We start from the raw sequence: 26,913 nt of genomic DNA on the forward strand, positions 1-26,913 counted from the left end.
GTTTTCAGTGGCTGACTTCTGTTTGCCTATCCAGTGGCCGCCACATGTGAGCTGCAGACTCACCCCAAACTGCTCTCATCGCAAGCTCCTTTCTTCTGTTCTCTCCTGGCTTCCTTCCTTGAGTCACCCAGCCTGGACCAGCACAAGGGCCTCTGTGCATAAACTCGTCCTCTGTTTCCGTCTCTTCCTAATTTTGAAAGAAGATGAAACAATGAGCGTAATTGTTCTGATTGACTTTATTTAAGATGTAGTTTGAGGGATGGTGCCTGGCTCACTAGGCTAATCCTCCACCTAGCGGCGCCGGCACCCCGGGTTCTAGTCCTGGTCGGGGCGCCGGATTCTGTCCCGGTTGCCCCTCTTCCAGGCCAGCTCTCTGCTGTGGCCAGGGAGTGCAGTGGAGGATGGCCCAAGTGCTTGGGCCCTGCACCCCATGGGACACCAGGATAGGTACCTGGCTCCTGCCTTCGGATCAATGCAGTGCGCCGGCCACAGCACACCGGCTGCGGTGGCCATTGGAGGGTGAACTAACGGCAAAGGAAGACCTTTCTCTCTGTCTCTCTCTGTCACTGTCCACTCTGCCTGTCAAAAAAAAAAAAAAAAAAAGATATAGTTTGCCTATTATCAGTTGGCCTTATACATTCCTTTATTTGCCATCTGTTAATTCCCTGTTTCAGTCGCCATCACAACTGGTCCAAAATCTTCATGCTCTCTCTAAATCCTCAACCATAACGGAGCCAGGTTTTCCCTACTCTCAAAGTCATTTTTTCATACAAAGTTAAATCACACCCTCTTCTCTGTGCCAACCTTGTGTCTCTTTACCTCTCTCTGCCCCTTTCATTCTGTTTTCCTGGTTTCTGGTTTGGGCCTTCATTTATTGTCCTAGATTGCGGCAACCCCTTCCCACCTCCTTGTCACCCGGTTTCTCTCTTCCTCCTGATACCTCACTTCTTAGGCTTCTTCTCTCTCCACCTGCCTCCACTCTTTCAGGCAGGTAACTCCACCTGTTTGGTTTTGGTCTAATGTCAAATTTAGGGAACTGCTATTAATCCCTCAAACCAAGTTAGCTCCATTTGCCTTAGGATCCAGAATCTGTGTCCCTGTCCCCTTGCCAATACCCAGCACCCGTGCCCGGTGCTCTCCCTTGAGCTGAGTCTTTGCGTCAGTTGCCCCTCGTCTTCTCCCCAGCCCCACCCCTGTACTCACTAGCTGAGACTCTTCCCACGATTTAAGAGACCGTGAAGGACTTTTCAGATTTTTCCAGATCACAACTGATTTCATTTTCCACTGAAGACCTGTTTAGTATTCCGCTTGCGCTCACAATGATCCCTTTTGTATTAGATGTGCTTTAGAGGTGCTGCAGAGTGTTTCTAAGAGTGTTCCATGGTCAGTGTAGCAGTTACAAGATGCCCATCCCAGTCTCCTTAGCTGCTGGTTCGCAGAGCCCTGTACGTACACATAATGGTAAGCAGAAAGCCAGAGCCTGCAAAATGTGAGATAACTTGAAGAAACTCTAGCTTTGGCTGGGTTTTGTTACAAGACAAGTGATTTCTTGCATACTCTAGAGGTCAGGCCAAATACTCTAACAGAGTCTGTAATTATTATAAACGTGGCTGTAAAATGTGTATAAGGAAAGTTTAAAAATAACTCTTAGTAGAAAAGTTGGGGAAAGAAAAATTTGATCAGATTTATATCTTCCTACTTGTTATTTGTTATTTTACTCCTGTTCTTTGTTCAATCAGTTGCACCTTTGCCTGGGACATGGTGTGAAAAAAGCATATAGTACTTTAGTAGCATAGTCCAGTTTGTTCCTTCTGGATTAAGCCTAGTGATATCCAACATTATACCAGGGCTGCTTTACACAGCATGAGGGACTGGAGCATTCATTGGCCAAGGGGAGTAAAGGCAAAGATTTCATTTGCCTTTGTGTCTTCCACAGCCTAACTTGATACTTACTGAGTGAATGAAGAAATTGGTTAAACTGAAGTTAGATTTTTAGATTTAGAAATCATTTATACAATAATTTTTGTAATTTTACAAAGTTAAAATTGGTTGGCAGTTTTAAGGTTAAAACTATGATTATATAGCCTCTCATTCATTGCTATGATAATACATAAAATATTCTAGGTCAATTGTTACCTGTTAAGTATTTTAGGAAATTCTGGATTAATGGTTCTAAAATTTGATTGATTATAAGTATTATATTCTTATCACTAATTTCAAATAAAAGTCTTCAGATTTTTAAAAATATGTATTGTCTACTCTGCCAATAAAAATTATGATTTGACTATGGACTGAACCTGGAAATATGTGATATAAACTTTCCTGGCAGCTGCTAATAGCAATATTTAAGAGCCATTATTCTAGTTTATAGGTGATGTTCATTAAGGGTAAAACACAAACAGGCCTTTGATTCTATTAATTTAATCTGTTTCATTTAGGGAACTCTCCATAATATGTGAACACACAGTCTAATCATTCCCACTGTAGTTGAATTATGTATCTTGAGATACTGAAGATCTCTGTGATGGATTCTCTAGAAAATGAGAAAATTCCTTAAGAACATTAATATAAACTGAGACCAGCTGGTCAACTCATGGTACAATCTGACTGTAGGCAAACTGTACTAGATGAAAATATTTTGGCCAGATAGAGTTGTATTAATATTGATTAAAAATGGAAGCTCCAAACTGCCCTGGCCAATACTTGATCAACTCAAAGAACATAGTTATGAGGGACAAGAAAAGGACCTAAGAAGACACTGAAATAAAAATAAAATAATGAAACAACAAATAAAACAGTACTTGGAAAACACAAGTCTTGGGAAAATGTTGCTCTGCAAATGTCCCATATTACTACATTTTCATCTCAAAACTGAAAGAAAATAATCAATGCATTTTTCTCCAATCGCTGTTTTGAAGATTTGCTTACGGACATAGTAGATTGTGATTTTATTTGATTTTAAATCTTTGTTTTGCCACATACCCACTTGCTTCAGTAATAGCAATGAGGCACCTGGGCTCTGTGCTGCTGAACTGTGGGCTTCAGGTGGTGACCAGGCAGCAGAGAGAATAAGGGAAACCAGACTTCTAAGCTGCAATTATTATTATTATTATTATTATTATTTTGCTTGCAACTTTTAACATATTTGAATGGATCAAGAGAAAAAAGTAATTCACAGAAATTCATTTGGTGATGGTTGTCATTTTTATTATAGACTCTCAGTCCCAACCCAGTAGGGTTGATTTAATTTATGGATAATAAAGCCATTAACCCACATTATGGGAGAGCCTGAAATCTGGGGATTTGAGGCCTGTCCGGCTCATCCTTGCTGAGTCATTAGAGAAGCAGAGGTAGGAACGAGGTGGTGGTGATTCCGAACTGCACTGCAGGGAAAGTGAGGCTCAAAGAGCCGCTTAGCACGTTTGGAATAAAACGTGTAGTTCTAGCTCTTACCCACAAGCTTTTCCTCATTCACTAGCTGTGATTCTCTACCTCATGCCTTGGGGGTGAAACAGCACGCTCCTTTCATCTCCATCTGAGACACGAAATCACAGTTCTTCCTGTCTGCGATCTGTGCTTTTGCTGGACTGCGTCACAGTGAGGGCAAGGTTCGAATCGCCTGGCGGCAATGAACTGTGCAAGCAGTGGACGGTGGGCCCTGGTGCCTCTCTCCTGGATGACCCTCGCATTTGTATAGGTCAGCATGGGAGGGACCATGAGCAGATGAAGCTGTGGTCCAGTTTGCAGTTCAATGTGACGTTGCCAGGATTTCAGCTTTTCAAGGCCTCAATGCAACCCTTCAAATGCATAAACATTTATTTTTTTAAAAAGAATTCCCACTCTAAGATGACTTTCAAGTGTTCCCTGATAAAAATTGTTAGGTTTATTTAGTTTGTACCATCTGCTAATGCAATCATGTAACATCCTGTGCTCTTATGTCAGGTTCTTGTGCCGAACCAAATGGGACTGTAGGTGGAGGAATTAAACAAGAAATGGGTTCTAGTTAATGAGCTGGCCTAGGCATTAGCCATGCTTTGGGAACTCTTCACGAATTCAACGCATGCTCCTGCCGGTTCTGATTTTGGTCAGTAATTTCCACAATTGATATTTTGTAGTTATTTACAAATACATTTCCTGTTGCTTCTTGTCTCTCTTCTCCCACTTAAAAATCACATTCTGAAATGAAGCTCATAGGGACAATTTATCAATCACAGGATGTCGGATTGTTAAATCCTCTTCTCTGTAGGGAAGTGTTTGTGAGAGTAAAAGCTTACCAAACATACCATGATGATCAGTTTTCTTTTAAAGTTGGAATAGCTCACATTTTTACCTTTTTAATCTGTGTGCTGGACAACTTTTATGCCAATCCATAACTTCATCTGAGGGCCTAACCTAGGATTGTCAAAAACAAAACAAAACAAAAACCAGGCAGAATTTGTTTTCTCTTTTCTTATCCATCAGCACTAATCCTCTTACAAGCGCCCTTTCAATCAAGGGATCCTGGAGAAGCTCAGTTTCCTCAGCAAATGGAATACTGAAAGGTGGATTTTAAAAGGGTTACTACTGTGAGTGGTAAATGAAAATAGTGGAGTGACTCACGGAGACACCCTGAGCCAGCAACACACATGGCTCTATTGGGTCAGAGATATGCACTCTTCCCTGTCAAATTGAAAAGGCAATGGAAGGCAGGCCCTGGCATTCTGCTGGTGGGGACAAGTCCTGGAAATATTTTATTGCCAAGTGACTGAAACCCTGTTTGAAGCTTAATGCTTCACAAGCAAACAGCAGCAGCTTAGGGAAAATGGACTCAGGTTTTCTGCATTGGGCTCCTCCAGCCTTGACAGGCGTGACAACTCTATTTGTTAACTAGCGTGATGGATTCAGATGACTCTGGAAAGTTTTACCTCATATAAGAAATGGTGCAAATGTCCCCTACAAAAACGGCTGGGGAGATACATCATCAGAATGGTCTAGAAATGCATCCAAAATGATCTGTAGATTGCCCAAAGAAAACAGAAGCAATTTTCTGAGAAGATTGAATAGAAATATTGAATGGACGCAACTTCATCTAATACCCACAGAGTTCATGTGAAAGTGTAATTAAGAAGACTAGGACTGGAGGATAAAAAATAAGGTAAGAGCCACCAAATGGTTCTTTACTAATTTTTTTGAGGCTCACAGCCCATTTTTTAATATTATGATAGGAAGCACAAGGCTAAAGTGAGTTTTCAAAGACTTGGCTGCACGCCCATAGTCTCTCTGTAATGCTGTTTGCAAAGATTTATACTAAAGGTAGATTTATGAGCATTGTTAGAGAACAAGCATTTCTCTACTCATTCATAGAGAAGAACTGTATTACTTTGGTCCAGCTGCTAACCCTGAGTTGGGGCTGCAAATTTTCAATTATATCTACAATAGCATTGTAATTATTTTGAAATTGTGAGGCTTATGATTTCAAATCAGAAAATCCAACAGTCCCTTAATACTGTTATCATCTCCAAGGTCTTACTGGGGCCTACAGAAGTTGGATTTAGGCAATTCTATACTAATAAGGTTAATCTTCCCATGATGGGAAAAATAGAAAACATTGCTATTTCCAAGGAGCTTGGCCTGGGGTACTAGTAGAGAGAGGTGGTTGTAGAGTTGGCATTTTGACACTCATTCAGGAATGTTGAACCTTGAGTAAGTCTGTAATCCCTCTGAGACCAAGTTACACCATCTGTAACATGAAAAGAACTACTTCCTGCCTCATAAGGTGTGGTGAGGACTGGATGAACTAATTCATGTAAAGCTAACAGGTAGTAAGAAAAATCAACCCTCATCTCTCGGGCAGTTGAGACAACATGCTAGAGCTTAGTGTTTGAGTCTGAACACACAATGGCCATGGCCTATTTCTCTGCCTCCTAACTTCTTCCACGTTTTCCTTACCTAGTTTAGGGTGCACCCACTAGGTTCCCCATATATATAAAGTAGTCTGCCCATGAGGAGCGCATAAGCTTTCGATCAATGCCATATTTTTTCTTCCCTTGACTTCACTGAGGATTAATGCCCACAAGTCTTACTAGAGAGAAGAAAGAGCTATACACGGAGAGGTAATGGACTGACTGAATAGCTGACGGTACAGGGAAGAAAGAAACAAGGAGAGAAAAATACTGGTGATGGCAGCTGGACCAGCAGGTGATTGTGCTACCTTTGGCCTCAAAATGGTGCCTCCGTCCCCTGAGACGATTAGCAACAAATGCTTTCTTGGTTGAGAAAGTTTGTTCAAATGTTTCACTCCAGGTTTCTGTCTAGGAGAGTTTCAGCATACCGTTACATATTAAATAGGCTGACAAATACTTAGAATAAAGAATCATGTTTTACTTTATCGCTTACTACTAATCAATGCATATTACTGACCAATAACATTTTGGGAAACATCCCACTACCATTTTTTTTTTAATTGGGAATAAAGAATACCCATAAATAAAGAACAAATTCAGGGCTTTAACAAACCGTGATAACTGATGGGAAGATAGAAGGAGGAGGGTTAATATTTAGTGAGTGACTATTATGTATGCCAGAACCTGTGCTAACTACTTTAAAATATTTGCTCATTTCCAGTAGGTTAAATACATGATTCTTAAGTGTTTGTGTCTGTGTGTGTGTGGAAGGGGGGTGGTACTACTGGGTTAAATGCTTTACAAAAGAATACCATGCCCATCTTAGTTTTCCTTTAGTGGGGACATGGTAACTCTTAAAAATGAAACATCCTGAGAACTCATGTAGCCCATGTCCCTGCCTAAGAGCATTGTTTCTGCACGCATTGAGACATTAATACTTATTGGGGCCTACAGAATTGAGAACTCGGAGCGTATCCTCCATTCTCTGCTTTATAAACAGAACTGTGAACCAGATCTGGTATTACCACTTATTAGATATGTAATCTTGAGTAACATACACAACCTACGTAAATACTGGCAAAAATGATATCTAACCTGTGAGCTTTTGATGATTAGCGTTATAAGGAATAGCTTTATAAGAGATACTCCAAAAATGCCAGCCCTTTACTTTCTTTAGTCTTATGTCCATTCTGACATATTTTTCTCTTATACAAGTACTATAACAAGTATTTTGGACTCCATAAAAATCTGCTAATTACTTAAAATGCTACCATTCTGTGGATGTTTATAGACTGGAATGTAATATATTTGATAATGTACATATATATGAAAGTTATATAAAATAGCAGTTTGTGTTTTGTTAAAGGAAAGAATTACTTTTTAGTCTTCATGCATCCCAAGACCTCTATCTAGTATAACGTCAGGCACAGAGGACTCAGTATGTGTTGTGTAATGAGTGAATGGAAAAATACTGGTGAATTGCTGTAAAATTATACTTGTTTTATAAAATGTGATACAAGAAAAGTAAATTAATACTAAGACATTTTGCATTGGGGGAACAAACCAGGATGAACTTTGAAACGTGGTAGTACCCCTCTTGATGCTAATATGTTTGGCTGACATCAACTCTGATTTTCTTCACTGCTTGCTTTTTCAAAAAAAATTCTTATGTGATAGAAAGTAAAAAGCTGCCTCTTTTTCTGAAAAGTTTGTGTGTCATTCAGAGTGCAGCGGGGAGAGGTCAGAGGGAGCAAGTTCTGCACATCCACAGCTGATAATTTTTTTATATAGAAGCTTTTATTTAACAAATATAAATTTCATAAGTACAACTTTTGGATTATAGTGGTTCTTCCCCCTATACCTGCCCTCCCACCCCCAAACTGTCCCACCTCCTACTCCCTTTCCCATCTCATTCTTCATTAAGATTCATTTTTAATTATCTTTATATACAGAAGATCAACTCCATACTGAGTAAAGATTTCAACAGTTTGCACCCACACAAACACACAAAGTATGAAGTACTGTTTGAAGACTATTTTTACCATTAATTCTCATAGTACAACACATTAAGGACAGAGATCCTACATGGGGAGCAAGTGCACAGTGACTCCTGTTGTTGATTTAACAATTAACACTCTTATTTATGACGTCAGTAATCACCCGAGGCTCTTGTCATGAGCTGCCAAGGCTATGGAAGCCTCTTAAGGCCACGATCTCCCTCCTCCTCCCCCTCCCTCTCCGAAATACAGCTGATAATTTTGTGATGAATTACAGATCTTCAGTTCTCAGTGTGGGCAGACTCAAAGCAACCACCATAGAGAGGTGACTTCCTTAACATACATTTGACAGTGAGACTTGTTTGTGGGTGAGATTTTTTGTTTATACTTAGACAAATTGGCTGAAATGATTTAGAATTTTAAAATGCTGTTAACTGCATTATTGGATGCGATTTTAGTAAAGTTAGCAGGGCATGTGTTCAGTACAACCGGATGCTCCATCAGTCACTACCCATCTCCCTGGGCCCCTCTCTACTCTCCTCCTCTCCTTTTTAAGGCACTTTATGTTATGTTATGTTATGTTATTATTTTTTTTTACAGGCAGAGTGGACAGTGAGAGAGAGAGAGAGACAGAGAGAAAGGTCTTCCTTTGCTGTTGGTTCACCTTCCAATGGCTGCCGCGGCTGGCACACTGCGCTGATCCGATGGCAGGAGCCAGGTACTTATCCTGGTCTCCCATGGGGTGCAGGGCCCAAGCACTTGGGCCATCCTCCACTGCACCCCCCGGGCCACAGCAGAGAGCTGGCCTGGAAGAGGGGCAACCAGGACAGAATCCGGCGCCCCAACCAGGACTAGAACCCGGTGTGCCAGCACTGCTAGGCAGAGGATTAGCCTATTGAGCTGCGGCGCTGGCTCATGTTATGTTATTTTAAACCTAACAGCAGTATCTAGTGTGAGCATATCTTTTTTTTTTATTTTATTTTTTTATTTGACAGAGAGAGAGACAGAAAGGTCTTCCTTCCGTTGGTTCACTCCCCAAATGGTTCCTACAGCCAGTGTTGCGCGGATCCGAAACCAGGAGCCAGGTGCTTCTCCTGGTCTCCCATGCGGGTGCAGGTGCCCAAGCACTTGGGCCATCCTCCACTGCACTCCCGGGCCACAGCAGAGAGCTGGACTGGAAGAGGGGCAACCGGGACTAGACCCCAGCACCCATATGGGATGCCCGCACTGCAGGTGGAGGATTAACCAAGTGAGCCATGGCGCTGGCCCATAAGGCACTTTTTGTTGACTTTTCTTTTGTTCCCACGCTGTGGTACCTCTAGTTGTACATCAGATCTGTAATGTAGCATTTACTCTACTACAATGCTTACAAATATACTGGCAGACTTCTGATGCATTTAACTGATGTGGCTGCTCTCTGACTCTTAGGAGAGAGCATCAAAGGAGAGCATCTGGGTTAGTTCAGGTTGCTCTACCACAGTGTTATAGATTGGGTGCTATGAGCAATAGAAGTTTGTTTCTCGCTGTTCGGGAGGCTAAGACCTGAGATCGGGGGGCCAGCATGGTCAGGTTATGTAAGGTGAAGACCCTCTTCTGGGCTGACTTCTGCTGGTTCCTCACCTGGTAGAAGTGGTGGTTTCTTTCCAAGGGCACAGCTCCTATTTCTTAGGGGAGCACCATCATGACCCACTTGCTCCTCAAAGGCCCTGTTCTCTAACGCCATTGTATTGGGGGTTAGGTTTCAACATGGGAGTTTTGAGAGGTCACGGACACAGCATCCTCAAGTGAGGGATGTGTAAGGTGAACTAAAGAGAGTGATCTCTTGTAGGAATGGACTTTGGCCGTGGAGAAGCTGGAAAGTGAGGCCCGGGGGATCCTGCTGTCAAAAGACCATGCGGAGAATGAACATCTGCAGCTCTCTAATCGGAAACTGAATCGGCTTCAAGAGGAATTGGGTCAGCTCATGGTGGAGAGGAAAACCTGGTTACAGAAGGCCAATGAATTCTTCAGCAGTGCTAACAAGGTCAGTGTGAGATCAAGTTTATAATTTTAGGCAATCAGCACACACAAAGGGATCTATTACTTGAACAGGCTGGCAACATATTACAGAAGTCAAACTCCATGTAGAATTTCAAAACTGACAGTGACAAAGAAGAATTTTAGAAATATATCCCTATCATGGCCATTATTTAGTTCTCAAATTTAAAGACTCTATGCTAAAGATTACTTAACCTCATGAGAGTTTTATCTTAGAACTGCCATTGCTCTCTGCAGGCACTTGTCCTGCAGAAAAAAAAAAAAGGAATTTTTTTTTTAACCAAAGTCCTTTGTTCTTTTTCAAATCCTTTTTAATTTATCAGTAAAAATACATGAATATATATGAATGTTGGAAGCCTTCTGTGTGCAAATTCTAAGGCTTGAAAGGTGCATTGGGCTGAGGGCTGCATCTTTGTCTTGCCTTTTTAAGTCAAGGGGAAATTTTGCTTTGGACCAACTCTAGGTCTTCATGAGATTGAGAAACACTCTGGTTCTGCTGGTTGACTGATTTATTATTTACTGTAGCAGGTGGCTCTTTTTGGGTGATAACATTCACCTGTTCACTTCACTTGAGTAGGGCTCAGTATGTAAAGCCGATGGTGTTTGAAATTATTTTCTACTTTTCACAACATAAAATACACCTTGAAATGATCTTACTGGGATGGTTTAGCATCTTAACAGGCAATGAATGGAGAAATCCTGAAAGCTAGGAACGTTGTGATCTAAATTCATGACATCAGTGTTCTAAACACAGTGTTCTGGTCAATGTCAAAAAAAAAATGACTTAATTTTGAACTTCTTTACTAATAAGACACTTTTAAAAAAGGATGAATAATTTACAAACTACAGTTGCTAGAATTATCATAAAACTGTTAAATATTATCTGATTATTAGTTGCTTGGGATATCTTTGTTTAAAAAGGAGCAGAGCTGTTACTAGAGTTATTGAACTAAGAAGATGATGTTGAGCGCTAGTTTAGTTTCTCTCTAGCAGTACTATTTTTGAATAAGAGGCTCATAAATTTACATCATATATTCATTCTACAAAATAAGTAGGACATCTGCAAATTGATGAATATTGTTTCTAAGAAAAACAGTTATAGGAGATGTTATAAAATAGTGTTTTCTGGTACACATCATAGTTTATAGCTTTGTAAAATACAGATTTTTTTTCCTCTTTCTCTTGCTTTCTCTCTTCTCATTATTTGGTACTTTGCCAAGGAGTATTTTCTTCTAACATTATTCCTGGGCCCTTAAGGGAGAACCGTGTCTTGAGCAAGTGAGTAGGGTAGAGAGAGAGAGAGAGAGAGAGAGAGAGAGAGAGAGATTGAGCATGCAGAGTGTTACTTTCTCAAACTCATGTAGTTATAATTCAGGTCAGCTCGGGAGAAGAGAACTCGTGTTTCTTAACCTCAAAGACTTCTGATTCTAGATCCCTTGTTTCATCATTAAATGTCATGGCATGCTGACAATCCAAATTATAAGCTCAGCTGGGATTTATCCACCCTATAGCAGTTTCTATGGCCACATGGCACTCAGAAGAGTGTGGAATTCTTGCTTCCTTTTCAAAGCATAAGGAAATCATTTCCAACTCCAAATTAAAAAAAATTTAATGTGAAAGAAAATGGACACTTTTACCTCATTAAAACAGAAATCTGGAGTTTGGAGAGTGGATGCTTAATCATGACTCAAAATGAATTATTCACTATATTATTAAGAAGTAATAAATGATGGAATTATGTAGTGAGTAAATCCATTAAAATGAAAGAACAAAACGTCTCTCATGACTTGCAAATGGTATTTTTCTTTTTGATTTATATTTTAGAAACTACAAATTTAACAAAAATCTTGCCATGTTACCTAAACTTTGGTATAACTTTCAGAAATAACACAAGTTTAAATAAAGGACTGAATTTGAAAAACAAATAATTTCAGATCCTTTAAAATTTTTTCTTGTCTAAAAGTTTATTTACACTGAGGGAAGAGCTAGTTTCAGTTTATGTAATGGATGATTTATCTCTGGAATCATTGAGTCTTCCTGTTGGGAATTCATTTTGTGGTCTTTTGTACTGGGGTTTCCTAGTTGTGAGTATTTCTATTCTTAGATAAAGCCATGCTCTCAAGAACTGTGAGGAGTTGGAGATTTACCCCACTTTCAAGCTGACATGTTATCTGTCACACTTTCATGGGTTCTGACAGAAGATACATGACTTGACAGTTGAGAGACTTTATTACAGCAAACACAATAGCTGAGAATCCTCATGCCATACCAGTTCCCCAGGGTGATGCTGATGGGCCAGCGTGGATATGTGTACCTGCAGCAGGTGGTATCTGGGAGAAGAGCCCCAAACTTGGGGAATCCACTCTTTACCATGCAGTAAGCAAGCTTGCTCTTTGTCATAGAAGGAGACGTTTCTTCAGTCTAAAGGTTGCTATCAGCAGATGTGACACTGACAGATGGCCGAGATAAAGAGGGGTGAAGGTAATGCTTTTTTGGCATACCAGTGAAATGTCTCAGAATACAAGTGACTCATGTAAATCTAGATGTTAGCACTGTGGGACTGGTGGCCGTTGGGAAGGAAGTTAGCACTTGGAAAAAAAAAGATACTTTTCTTGAAACTCATTTTACTCTTGATAAGTATAATTACTTTTCAGCAACCAATCTCTTGTTCTAAATTTGTGGAAGCTAAGTTGATACTCTTTTTCAATTTCTGGTTAAATGTTAGTGGGAAGAAATATATTAGCGTCATGGGTAACATATAAATGGGGGAATAAGGCAGTAAATGCTTAGAAAAGAATGAAATATATCACTTAAACGTTTTTACCTTTTTAATTTTATTAAAATAAAAGGGAATGGGTACCAACACTGATTTACAGAATAAGCTATTGTTACTAAGTTTTCCAAATCATACACACATTTTTATCTAGATGTTACATGACTTTTGACTCAACCATCTAGAGCTCCCCTTTTATTATATTCATTTCTTTCTGTGTCAATTGGATATAGGAATATTAATATTTCCTAGAGGAAAAAAAAAACAAGAATTCTTTTTTTAAATAGTTAACTAAGTAGTGTGGTGAATTTTTAAAAGCAATTATCATTCTTTAGGTATTCACTTAATGTAGTAAATATGCAACGAGCATGTGCAATGTGTCAAATACTGTTCCAAATGCTGGAGACATAGGTGAGAACAAAACATACAAAAAGTTAATAAGCCAATGTATTTCCAACTTGTGAAATTCTATGATTATCACCTGGTCATCCACAGGACAGCAATGCCTTTGGCCCCAGTAGAGCGATTACTTTTTAATTCTGTTAGGGGTTGACAGTTACCCAAGGCTCATGAATCTATTTCCCAGAGGAAGTGTCTGCAGTTATGTGGCTTGAAATGTAGGCATCAAACCTGGAGTGAGCAGCAGGTGGCAATATTGAGACATAGGTGTTAGGAATATTGCTGCTGCTGCTGCTGCTTGTCATAAGCAAGTCACTAGCTTCAAGTGGACATGGAGGCATTTAACTCTAGAACCTGGGATGCTTCCTTTTCTTCTTAGAAGGTGCTTCTGTGTTTGGTGAACCTATTTATTAGTGACAATTCCAAGGGTAAGCAACAAATACAAGGTTGTCTATCCTGGATGATAGTTGACTGGAGAAGAGTTCCTGTAATTGCCTGGTGTTGCTGTGAGTAAAGAGGACAAGCAAGGCATAGGAACAGTTTGCTGATTACAGTCACTCATCTCCATCCTTCACAAGCTTGATTAGCAAACTTACTGTATTGCTAACATATTCACAAAACAGAAGCTCCGGCTAATATTTGTTGATCATTCAAAATTGTTCAGGGAAGGTGACCTGAATTAAACAGAGGTAAGTATATAGTGCATGTTTTTAAGAACTGGACAGTGTGAGCCTGTATTTATACCACAGCTATGATTGAACCCGAAGCTGTAAAACATGGATGCTTGGTCATAAAGTTTCGTATCTCATGCCTTCCATTCTCAAACTCATGACTTCACTGGGGAAAATAAAGCAGAGGAGACTGAAGCCAAATTTATTTTATGAACGTGGTCCAATTTTTGGGTGGTCAGCAGGAAAGCAAAAGTGAGGCAAAAGTTGTAGCTGCCAAAGAAACACCCAAAATGTACTTTGGTACATACAGCTGGTCATAGCTTCTATTGCTTTTGAAATTCCTTTTGAAATTTTTATGTCTTATGAAAAGGTGATGTTGCTTTTCAAGATATTTGCTGTGATGTGAAACAATAATGCCTGTGACAACACCATTGTTTCAGATGAAAGCATAATAATTAAGCATGCATTTTGGTATTTTTTTCATTTGTTTATGTGTGTGTGTGTTAATTCCAAAATTAACATTTTAGGACCAAATATGGGAAACAATGACTTAAAATTGTCTGAAATCTGCTCAAGCAGAGGACCTAAAAATGTCCAAAAAGAAGTTGTTGAAGTGACACTAATGAATTTTAAAAATTAGGGCAACTGTTATTAGACATCAAGGAAAATGTAATTACTTTCAGCTTTCAAATCCTCCAGCAGCCTGAGATTCCTCTAATTGAGAACAGCTTCCCCTTCTCTTTGACACACACAGTGATTTGCTTTGCCTTCTTCCCTTTTTCCTTATTTGCATTCAGCTAATAGATCAGATTCCTCCTGTTGCCATGCTTCAGACTGGTACTCGAAAACTAACACAATGAAGGACGCAATCCATGCCTCCCATATGCTGTCAGTCTAGTTTAGGGAGAAACAGCCAGGAGGCTATGCAGGAGTAAGCCCAGAACATGTGGGAACAGAAAGCAAAGATTCTTGACTAATCCAGGGGAAGTGACAAGAAGGCCTTTTCAAGAGGTGGTGACCACTGAGCTACGTTTAGAAAGATGCAGGAAGAAGGGTTTGGCGGAGGGCTGGGTGGTACAAATTCATGCCATGTTTGGGGAACCTGAGATAATTCGTCTTGCCAAGAGCATAGGATATGAGCTCAGAGTGATGAGACTGAAAGGATAGAAGCAGGTCGGGGTGTCGGGAAGGGTCTTGAACTGCATGCTAAGGAGTTTCTATTTTATGCTGAACCTGTTCTGAAATAGGCAGACATATTTAAGGAGTTGGAAAGGTTGTGATGAGGCAAAACTCATCAAAATAAGCAACCAGTGTTTTAATTTACTCACCTTCCATGCTCCCTGAGAGACCTTTGGTTTTAGGGTCCATGGGTCAGGCTATTCGAACCACAGGACATAGATGATAAGTATGGCTAAACTATTAAAATTATTTAAAAAATGAAGCCTTTCCTTCTTGTCTTTATCATCTTAGATTTCTCATGAGAACCCAAAAATCAGTTCATATTTAATAGCCTTACAACCAAGATATTCTATTTTCTTTTCATCCACTCTTAAGTATTTTTTCCTAAAATTTATGTTTTATCATAAGTGAGTGTGAGCGTGAGAGACAGAGGGAGAGATCTTTGATCTCTAAGTGCCCACAGCTAAAGCTGGGCCGTGTGGAAACCAAGAGATAGAAACTGAATCCAGGTCTCCCGTGGAGGTGGCAGATACCCATGTACTTGGGCCATTAGCACTGCCTCCCAGTGTGCACATCAGCAGAAAGGCGGAGGGGAAGCAGGGTTGGGACTTGAACCCACGCACTCCAAAATGGGCTGTGGTATCTCCAGTGACATCTTAACCATTGAGCCAAGTGCCTGCCCTGTGAATATCTTCTTATAGTAAACTTGTCAATAGTCTTCTAGGTCATGACCATATTAATATTTCTTTTAAAAAACATTTATTTATTTATTTGAAAGAGTTGGAGGGAGAGATAGAGGGAAGGGGGAAAAGAGAGAGAGAGAATATTTCCATCCGCTGGTTCATTCACCAAATAGCAGCAATGGCAATGGCTGGGCCAGGCTGAAGCCAGGAGCTTCATTTGGGTCTCCCATGTGGGTGGCAGGGGCCCAAGAACTTGAGCCATCTTCTGCAGCTTTCCCCAGGCCATTAGCAGGGAGCTGGATCTGAAGTGAAACAGCCAGGACTCGAACCTGCACCCATATGGGATGCCGATGTTGCAGGTGGTGGCTTTATCCACTGTGCCACAACACCGACTCCAGTCAGGAGTGTATTCATTGCTTTCCTTTTCATGTACAATTTTCAGAGCATTACATCTCGATACTTGCCATCATCATTTCCTGCCTTATTACTTCCGTGTAGGTTTACATGCCTTTGCTAAATTAAAATTCCTTGGAGATAAGAAACATGTCCATTTTTACTTCATGATCATCAGAACACCAAGAACACTGTCTTCTAATTGGTGGCTGCTCAGGAATTATTTGAACGATAGAGAACAGTGAAATACTATAAACTGGACTTTCAAGCTAACCACCTTGCATTGTTCATAAGAGATTATATATAGCCACGATAGTGGAGATGTGATCTTTATTTTTTTTAATATTTATATTATTTAATTGAAAGGTAGAGTTACAGAGAGAAGGAGAAGGAGAGGAAGAGACAGAAAGAGGTCTTACATCCACTGGTTCATTTCCCAAATGACTGCAACAGGAGCCCAAAGCTTCTTCCACATCTCCTACGTGGGTAGCAGGGGCCCAAGAACTAGGGCCATCCTCTGCTGCTTTCCCAGGTGCATTAACAGGAAGCTGGATCAGAAGTGAAGCAGCTGGGACTTGAACTGCCCATATGGGATGCTGGGGCTACAGGTGACGGCTTAACCCACTGTGCCACAGTGCTGGCCCCAATGTGATTGTTTTTTAAAGAGGAAAGCTTAATTGGTTTAACACATAGCACCACAGACTTCAAGCTCCATCTCTGCATCATTGTACGAGAAGGCAAGTGGAGTTACAGAAAGGGATTTGTCATCACACAGCTCACCTCGTCTCGGAGGGCAGCACTGATTTCTCGTTTCTCATTATTCCCCTTGTATTTCTCTGTGCTCCTTGGAGATTATGTCTTAATCATCTGTGTGTGCCACCTAGTGTTCAGACAATTTTTGTTTGACAAATGAATAAATGGCCATGTGGCAAATCAATTCATGTTTTGAGATTGAGTTTTTCTCTTTCCTATGATAGATCTAATAATCCTTAAGTACTTCCGGGAGTATCACTGATTAATGAAAGTTCTTATAATTGCTGACAAATTATACTAAAGATCTTCTTAGAGTAAAGTTGGAGTACAGAGTAAATAGGATAGTGGGGTAGTAAGTAAAGATTTAGAAATGTTTGCCAGCATGATACTTTGCTACGATAACAGTGGATTTGGAGCCAGGCTTCCGGAGCGTGAATCTCATGTCTGATACTTGCTAGCTCTGGGACCTTTGACACTTCTGTAACTTCCTGGGGCACTTGGCTTTTAAAGCAATCTGCATAATAGAAATACTAAGTATGATTACCTCGTGGGTCATTGTGATGTCTAGATAAGTTCATGCATGGCTATTGTATAAAACAGCTAAGTACTGACTAAGCGCTAGCTGTTATTTTGTCATATGTGCATTTAATACTGCACTAGCCTTTCTAATGTGACATCAATGCTTTTGTTCAGTTTCATACCCCCAGCTTGTAACCAAACACATGGTCTGTAGATTTCAATACCTACTTTTGAAATACTGAAAAAAGTGTTTTACACATTGTGAGTGGACATTTTATATATCAATATTCCCAAGATCATCCTAAGGTTATTTAGGGTCAATTTAGAGAAAAAAAATCAGAAATTATAAACAGAGACTCACTGCCTAAAATTCTACTTACTGGATCTAGTTTCCATTTTCAGGTGAATTGGCCTCAATAGTAAGAGATGGTTAATACATAAACTTTCTCCATTCTTTTTGATGAAATGCTTCCGATACATGCCACTGTCATTGCAAAACTGGAAACTCCTTCTCTTCAAGGCTTTTTCAGCTTTTCAGATTGTGAGTCAAATCCTGTGTCAGGTACTAATGGCTTTAGACAGCTCTTATCAATACCTTTAATCCACCTGTAGCAAGGACAGATGTCTTAGTTCAGTAGCAATGAACTCTGACAGGTAAGTAGTCCAGAGAAGCTGTGGGGCCGGTGAATGTTGGGAACTGAAGCTACATCTCTCTTACGCCCCTGGTCTTCTTGCTTTTGGGAGCTTGGATAGGCTTGGGCAGGACTTGAATCAGCTCGCCACTGGAAGTTATCTCAGCAGATGGCTAGGACAGGAAACTGAAGCTTTCCATCTTCCTACGGATTGAACTCTCAGGAACTCTGAACCCCATGGGTGGTGGGATCCAGTGCTCTAATTAGAGGCCAAATCGGGTTTTGTGTGTTTCCAGCCAAACTCATTCTTTACCCTCTGGACCCGTGAAGGGAAACTTTCAAGGTTCTGCCGTTTGGGGGTTTTCTTGTTTTGTGTTGTTGAGTATTTATTCTCTTGAGTTAATTAGTCATAAAGCAAACAGGATTGCTTATTAAACGTCTTTGTGGAACAGCATGGTATAAGAACCAATGATTCATGGTTCTTGCTGAAATTATTAGTCTCGTAGATACTTTAAAAAGAATACAGTGTGCCGAATCCTGATGTCATCTCTTTTTGATTTGGTGCAGCCTGCCTTGGCTCTTGTACTTAATGAAGGAAAAAAGGAAAGGTTTTTATTAGTGTCTTAAAGAACAAAAAAAAAAAGAAAGAAAGAAAGAAAAAGAAACAGCTCCTTAGTATTTTCCAAAACAGGGCTGAAAAGAGCTAATCTGATCTGTCTGTGTATCTGCCTAGGAACTGAGTGATGCCGTATGAAATGTTCAGGAAGAACTAGCACACGGAGGGAGAAACATGATCCTTGTTCCTAATATCCTTCCCCTCTGTCCAGTCATAAAAGTTTTACTGACTTGTACATATAAGGTTTGAAGAAAGACGAGGATGTGAACAAAATGAAAAGGGAAACATTAATTTCCAAGCAGTTTGTGTGGAGGTCACAGTGACCCGTTGCCAGAAATAACCTGCTCTGCTACGTGTGTGACAAAGAGAAGCTCTCCAGCCTGGATCCGGTAGCCCAGATTCCTATGGACATGGTGAATAGAAAAGCCCTCACTTCTATTCTGGGGATGGATTAAGTGACAGCAGTGATCCTTAGATCATTTCTGGAATTGGCACATGGATGCCTCATCAAATTCTGCAGGGGAATGAGAGAAATTAGCTTTGCGTGTGACTCAGGTAATCACAGCAGTATAATCTTGAAAGAGGCTTCCTCTTAAAGTTCAGGAGATGAACTCTGATGTCTGTGTTCTCCAGATTATTAGCATCAGAGTCAGATTGACATCGTGCGATAAGCTCTCTTACAGCTCTCTTATATTCATGGTCCATACATGTATTTGTTGAGCCAAGCAAAGACTGAAATCATTCACTTCCTCTCTACTGCCTTTTTTCTTTCTTTTTTCTTTTTAATTTGGGAGGCTGCTGTTCAATGGAGGAGACGTAAGAGCAAAAGGTCCCATGGGACAAAGCCTGGGCAGCAGGTGGCTGTGTTCTTCTCAGTGTTTGATCAATTATGAAATAGAATAATAGCCAGCAGGTATTTTCTGAGTGTTCACTACATGTCTGCAATCCTGCCTACCTACAGTCATGTCTTCCTCCTTTAATTCTCAAAATAATAGCAAACATGACCTGGATTAAGGTTATAGTGGCTCTCAACATGGATTAAAGATCTAAATCTATGACTTAACACTATCAAATTATTAGAGAACATTGGAGAAACCCTGCAAGATATTGGCACAGGCAATATCTTTTTCTTGGAAATAGACCCCAGAGGCACAGGCAGCCAAAGCCAAAATTAACAATTGGGATTACATCAAATTGAGAAGCTTCTGTACTGCAAAAGAAACACTCAGGAAAGTGAAGAAACAACTAAAAGAATGGGAGAAATTATTTGCAAACTGTACAACTGATAAAGGATTAATAACCAGAATCTATCAAGAGATCAAGAAACTCCACAACAACAAAACAAACAACCCATTTAAGAGATGGGCCAAGGACTTAAACAGACATTTTTTCAAAAGAGGAAATCCAAATGGCCAACAGACACATGAAAAAATGTTCAGGATCACCAGCCATCAGGGAAATGCGAATCAAAACCACAATGAGGTTTCACCTCACCCCAGTTAGAATGGCTTTCACATAGAAATCAACAAACAACAAATGCTGGTGAAGATGTAGGGAAAAAAGGTACAATAATTCACTGTTGGTGGGAATGCAGACTGGTAAAGCCACTATGGAAAACAGTTTGGAGATACCTCAGAAATCTGAATATAGCCCTACCATATGACCCAGCCATCCCACTCCTCAGAATTTACCCAAGGGAAATTAAATTGGCAAATAAAATAGCTATCTACACTTCCATGTTTATTGCAGCTCAATTCACAATAGCTAAGACATGGAATCAACCTAAATGCCTGTCAACAGAAGACTGAATAAAGAAATTATGGGATATGTACACTGGAATACTATACAGTGGTAAAAAAAAAATTCCATCATTTGCAACAAAATGGAGTAATCTAGAAAACATCATACTGAGTGAAATAAGCCAGTCCTGGCCTGCGCCGGGGCTTACTAGGCTAATCCTCCACCTGTGGCACTGGCACCCTGGGTTCTAGTCCCAGTTGGGGCACTGGATTCTGTCCCGGTTGCTCCTCTTCCAATTCAGCTCTCTGCTGTGGCCCGGTAATGCAGTGGAGGATGGCCCCTGTCCTTGGGCCCTGCACCCACATGGGAGACCAGGAGAAGCACCTGGCTCCTGGCTTTGGATCGGCGCAGTGCACCGGAAGCAATGCGCCGGCCATAGTGGCCACTTGGGGGGTGAACCAATGGAAAAAGGAAGACCTTTCTCTCTGTCTCTCTCTCTCTCTGTCTCTCTCACTGTCTAACTCTGCCTGTCAAAAAAAGAAAAAGAAAAAAGAAATAAGCCAGTCCCAATGGGACAAATATCATATGTTCTCCCTGATCTGTGACATCTAACTGAACACCTAAAAGGAAACCTGTAGAAGTGAAACTGACACTATGAGAAGCAATGACTTGATCAGCTCCTGTCCTGGCTGTTGAACAGCTTACTATTTTAGTCTTTTAAGTATTTTCTTTTTCTACTTAATACCATTGGTTGAACTCTTAACACAGAATTATTCTTAGGTGTTTAAATACAATAGAAAATTGATCCCTGATAAAAATAAGAGTGTGAATAAGAGAGAGAGGAGATGTACAGTTGGGCATGTGATCCCACAGACTTGCACCTAAGGGTAAAGCTAAAAATTTGTCATAAGACTCCAAATCCCATTAAGTTGGCAGGTACTAATGCCATCTTACATGTTAAAGTGATCATATTATGTGCATAACTGATCATATAGATAGGATTAAGTGTCAAAGGGATCACATAAATAAGACCAAGTGTCTGGTATTAACAATAGATAGAATAAAAAAGACAGAATGATCCAACATGGGAAGCGGGCCACAGAGCAGACTCATAGAATGACAAATGCCCTAAATAGTACTCTAACCTCAAAATCAGCCCTTAAGGCATTGGGATATGGCTGAAAAGCCCAGGAGGGCATTTCAGGCATGGAAAGCCAAGACACTGTAGCAAAAAATAACCAACATGAAGGATCTCTATGAGTGAGACCCCAGTGGAAAGAAGGGGCTATTAGAGAAGGATGTATTTTTCTCTGAAGGGAGGAGAAAACTTCCACTTTGCATATGGCCCTGTCTAAATACCAACAGAGTTTGTGAACCCAAAAGGCTTCCATAGCCTTGGCAGCTCATGTCAAGATCCCTGGGTGGTCACTGACACCAAAAATAAAAGTGTTAATTGTTAAATCAACAACAGGAGTCACTGTGTACTTACTCCCCATGTTGGACCTCTGTCCTAAATGAGGTGAGCTATGAGAATTAATGGTAAAACCTGTCTTCAAACAGTACTTTATACTTTGTGTGTCTGGGTGCAAATGGTGGAAGTATCTACTTAGTATAGAGTAGGTTTTCTGTATATAAAGTGAATTAAAAACAAATCTTAATGAAAAATGGAATGGGAGAGTGAGTAAGAGGTGGGATGGGAATGGGGGTGGTAGGGCAGGAATGGGGGGGGGGGGAGAAACACTATATTCCTAAAAGTTGTACATATGAAATTTGTATTCATTAAATAAAAACTTAAAAAAATATTTTAAAAAAAGATTATAGTGGCTCCATACTAAAACAGAATAGAATTTATTTATAGGTAAGAAAAACTACTTTGGGGCCAGCACGGTGGCACAGCTGACTAAGCTGCTGCCTGAAACACTGACATCCCATATGAGCCAGTTCTTGCTGCTCCACTTCCCATCCAGCTCCCTGCTAATGAGTCTGGGAAAGCAGCAGCAGATGGGCCAAGTACCTGGACCCCTGTACCCACGTAGGAGCCCTGGACGACATTCCTGGCTGCTGGCTTTGGCCTGGTCCAGACCTGGCCATTTGGGAGAGTGAAGTCCTTTCTCTCTCCTTGTCTATGTCTCTCCCTCTCACTGTCTGGAACTCTACCTCTCAAATAAATAAATAAAAATTTTTAATTTTAAAAAAATAATGTAAAGAAGAAGTACTTTGGAGTTCGTCACTATTTTTGCTGTTCTTCCAAGGAACTTGAAAATTATCTTAAAGAAGTGAGGAAGGAAGGCTCTGACATTTACTTAGGGATTTCCCCTTTATTTCTTCCTTTAGAGAGTGGCTTAGGGGTTCCCAGGCCTGAAAGTGGCCTTGTATCAGGGCTAATTCACATAATTAAAGGTTAAGAGTGGCTTAAGAATGCTCAAGGTAATTTGGTCTACACCAGATTTTTTCTTTAGACAGGACTTTAATCCTCAATTCATAGGAAACTCCATTCTCTTCAGAATGAGCAATACAAATTAAAATATAAAACAAATCGTCAGATACAGTGCTTGTTGCCATGTACTGTTTCAATGAAATGAGTTGTGGAAGGATTGAGAATGTTACCAGATCACTTTATTGTCCAACAGCACCATCTTCTTGGATTTGGACTTCAAGTTCAAAGTATCTGTAATGAATATTTTTCTTTTTGGCTGTCCTATAGATGAGGAAAAATCTCTCAGCCTTTCCCTTCCTTTCCCATCTATAAGAAGGAAAGGCAAATGCTTATTTACAACTGTAAGTTTGTGGGGAGCAACTCGGACTAGACTAAGTTACTGGAATTAAGACTTATTCTATGCATCTGCTCTCCCACAATATGGCGCTGGGAGAGGAGAAAACAGCTTCTACATAGCTGCCTCCAGTTCAACCAATAAACTGTAGGACCTGCTCCTGATTGGAGGAGAGCAGCGTACTCGGCGTGTGGGTAGCAGAGTTGGGATTGGTGGAAGAGGACTATAAAGGAGGAGAGAGACAACATGCACCAGGAACATCTATCTGAAGGAACACCTGAGCAGCCCCTGAGAGAGCCGGCCAGTGGTGTGCCACTCCCCCAGGGAAGTGGGGAAAGTGGCTAGGGGGAACCGCCCTTCCACGGAGGTGGAAGGGCCGGTAGCCAACCCGGGAAGAACCAGCAGCAAACCTGGGGAGGGCCGAGCAGACAAAAGAACAACGCAGGGTCTAGTGTCGCTCCTCCATGAAGAGGGGGAGCAACATAATGGTGCCGTGACTCGGATAGGAAACCTAGGAGGGAAGAAGCGGGAAGAAGTGGGAAAATACCGGAGAGAGAGACTAGCAAAGAGCCTAGGGAAAAGCCGGACGGAAAAGGTGCCGGAAGAAGCTATCGAAAGCCTAGGCATAGACTCGGATACGGACTGTGGGAAAGAAGTTAGGATTGGACGTTAGGATTGAAAGCTGGAAGAAACATAAACTCGGATGCGGACTATGGCGGGGAAGCTAGGAGATTGAAAGTGAAAGTGAAAGCTAGAAGAAACTTGGATACGGACTGTGGGGAGAAGCCAGGAGAAATGAGGGAAGAATATTGTTGGAAGAAAAGTTAGGAAACATACCGGGTAGAGAAAAATATGTTAGGGAGGATGAAGCTGCGAGTGCAGGCTGAAGCGGAGACGTAAGCTATCTTGGGATTCTTCAAGTCAGCCCGGGGAGCAAAAGGCGAAAAGTTAAACCAGAGGCGGAAACGTGGGCCAGGTTGGAATCCGTCAGATTAGCCCGGGGAGCAAAAGACGGGAAGCCAAACCATAAGGCGGAGACGCGTAAGCTAGGTTGAATTCGCCAGGTTAGCCCGGGGAACTTAGATTGAATACCGGTGGCGGAAACGTAAGCTACGCTGTGTGACTCGCGGAAGCCGCCGCGTGCAGAGAGAGCATGGGGCGTGAATAGATAGGGAACGTGGGGCTAGCACGAAGGCCCTGGTGCGGGTGCGAAGGGCGTGGAGACCGCAGAGTGTGCGCGCAAAGCCGAGCCGCGCAGAGCCGGGACGCCGCCGCGGGGCGAGGCGCGGAGAAGCAGCCTCGGGGCGGGCGCCGGGAAGCCGCGGGAAGTTTAGAAGTAAAATGAGAGAAATAGGAATGCTGGCAGATAGAAGTAAAATAGGAGAAACAAGAATGCCCGGAGGTAGAGAAATAGGGAAAAATAAGGCCTCCCCACAACATGGCAATGAGAGAGCTTGGATTCGGTCTGCCTGATTAGTAAGGCGATAAGCACCAGCAGGCAGCTCGACCAGAGTATGAGCTGCAGGTCACCGAAGATAGGCACGAATCAACATCAATAAGTCTCCCCACAATACGGCAATGAGAGGGCTTGGATTCGGTTTGCCTGATTGGTAGGGCTTGTAAGCACCTGCAGGCAGTTCTAGCAGAGCAGAGCATGAGCTGCAGGGCACCGAACACAGGCACGCATCAGCGCCTAAAAACCTTCTCACAACATGGCGAAGAGAGGACCCGGATTCGGTTTGCCTGATTGGTAGGGCTTGTAAGCACCTGTAGGCAACTCTAGCAAGCAGAGCAGAGTGTGTGCCACGGGGCACCAAAGACAGGCGCGTATCAACGCCAAAAATAAAAAGAAAGGGGGATCTGTGGGGAGCAACTCGGACTAGACTAAGTTACTGGAATTAAGACTTATTCTATGCATCTGCTCTCCCACAATATGGCGCTGGGAGAGGAGAAAACAGCTTCTACACAGCTGCCTCCAGTTCAACCAATAAACTGTAGGACCTGCTCCTGATTGGAGGAGAGCAGCGTACTCGGCGTGTGGGCAGCCGAGTTGGGATTGGTGGAAGAGGACTATAAAGGAGGAGAGAGACAACATGCACCAGGAACATCTAAGGGGAACATCTATCTGAAGGAACACCTGTGCAGCCCCTGAGAGAGCCGGCTGGCGGTGTGCCGCTCCCCCAGGGAAGTGGGGAAAGTGGCTAGGGGGAACCGCCCTTCCACAGAGGTGGAAGGGCCGGTAGCCAACCCGGGAAGAACCAGCAGCAAACCCGGGGAGGGCCGAGCAGACGAAAGAACAACGCAGGGTCTAGTGTCACTCCTCCATGAAGAGGGGAAGCAACAAAGTTAAAAATTTTTTTTTAAAAATCCTCATCTTTTCCATGCAAGACTTCTCTGAAACATCTCTTCTTTCTTTGCTTATGGTTATTTATTTGTTTGTTTGCTTGAAAGTCGGGGAGAGATCTCCCAAGTGCCTTTTCCTCCTCCAAAAGCATAAAGTAGCTGGGGCTGGGCCAGGCTGAAGCAGGAGTTGAGAACTCCATTCAGGTCCCTCACGTGGGTGGCGGAGACACAAGAACTTGAGCCATGCCCTGACGCTGCCGTGTGTGCAGCAGCAGAAAGCTGAAATAGAGAGCAGAGTGGGTACTTGCACTCAGACCTTCCGTGTGGGCTGTGGGCATCCAAAGTGCAACTTAAGCGGTGTGCCGAATGCCTACCCCAGAGCCCATCATCCTTAAGCCTCTCATAGTATCCTGTGCCACATGGATTAGTCATATTTGATCAGCAAGGGCTTTAGGATAGAACTAGATTTTGAGTCCCAGATCTGCCACTTAAAGGTATGTGTTACTTGGTGCATTTAACCACTCTGAGACACTGTTTTCCAGTCAGTCATGTACTAGGGATCACTCCTGTCTCCCTCAAGGGCTAGGAACAGTGTGTCTGGAACCCAGAAGGTCTTCAATATTTGTTAACTGAATCAGAAGTACTGTGTAGCGGAGTCGAGAAGCAAGCACATTCATTAAACTGCAGTTATTCATTTCAGCTGCTAAGTAAGTGGAGGGGTTTTATTTTGAACATAGAGCAGACTGGGGAGACATGAGGACGCTGGTGGCAGAACAGAACAGAATATCACCATGTAAGTAAGGACAGTGTTTCAGAGAGTTCATCTGTAAATTCCAGTTTCGACCAGTTATTCCACCAGCAAGCTTATTCCCTAAAATGACAACCAGGTGCAGGGTGTGGGTACATTGCACAGTTTCACAGCTGTGGCCTCTGCACTGGGCTTGGACTGTGTTCCCTCAGCGGCAGCTCCGCCATGCTCCTTTGGCCTCCCCCAGAAGCCCCTCTGTTCTCATTTCTCAGGTTCTGGAATCCTTCCCTAGGTCTGCTGTGGGATCCTCTCACCATTCCTGCTCTGGGGTAGGGAGCTGCCAAAGTCAGGGACTTCTAATTCAGCAGTCTAAGAAGGCTGGACTTCGAGGCCCTTCCTGACTCTGCTCACTGCCCAGCTTTCTGTGATGGGACTGTTCTCCTGATGGTGCACTAGTGAGGTGGCTTCTTCCCGTAGTACTGAAGAGCACCCTGGCAGGACTCCTTGCTGCTCAGCTTTGCGTCGACTTCGCTGGTTCATCAGCTCCCCAGACCCAGACTCTGAAGTGAGCTATCAGGAGGCCTGTGAGGACCATGACATTCTGCTTCCTCCCTCGTTTCTTCCTTGTACCATACCACACAGTCCTCTTTTCTGTCTTGATTAGATGTGTGTTCTTCCATCTTAATACCAACCAAGGCTTCATGGCCAATGGAAAGCTCCTCTCCACTCTTGTTAATTCTGTAAACCTACTCCCCCATGTTGGGTGGTTGATCTGCT

At 41.9% G+C, this 26,913-nt stretch overlaps 1 protein-coding gene across 5 annotated transcripts in view; it reads left to right on the forward strand.

Moving 5' to 3' along the window:
- The window catches only part of CCDC141 (coiled-coil domain containing 141), a 202,846-nt gene that overhangs the window by 96,483 nt on the left and 79,450 nt on the right, over positions 1-26,913 (forward strand). For all 5 annotated transcript variants that reach the window (XM_070070578.1, XM_070070581.1, XM_070070582.1 and 2 more), the window contains one exon: positions 9,708-9,902. In XM_070070578.1, coding sequence (XP_069926679.1) covers positions 9,708-9,902 — 195 coding nt within the window. The remainder of the gene's footprint in view (positions 1-9,707; positions 9,903-26,913) is intronic.

This window comes from Oryctolagus cuniculus, chromosome 3 (genome assembly GCF_964237555.1).
Source record: "Oryctolagus cuniculus chromosome 3, mOryCun1.1, whole genome shotgun sequence".
NCBI classification, from domain to species: Eukaryota; Metazoa; Chordata; class Mammalia; order Lagomorpha; family Leporidae; genus Oryctolagus; species Oryctolagus cuniculus.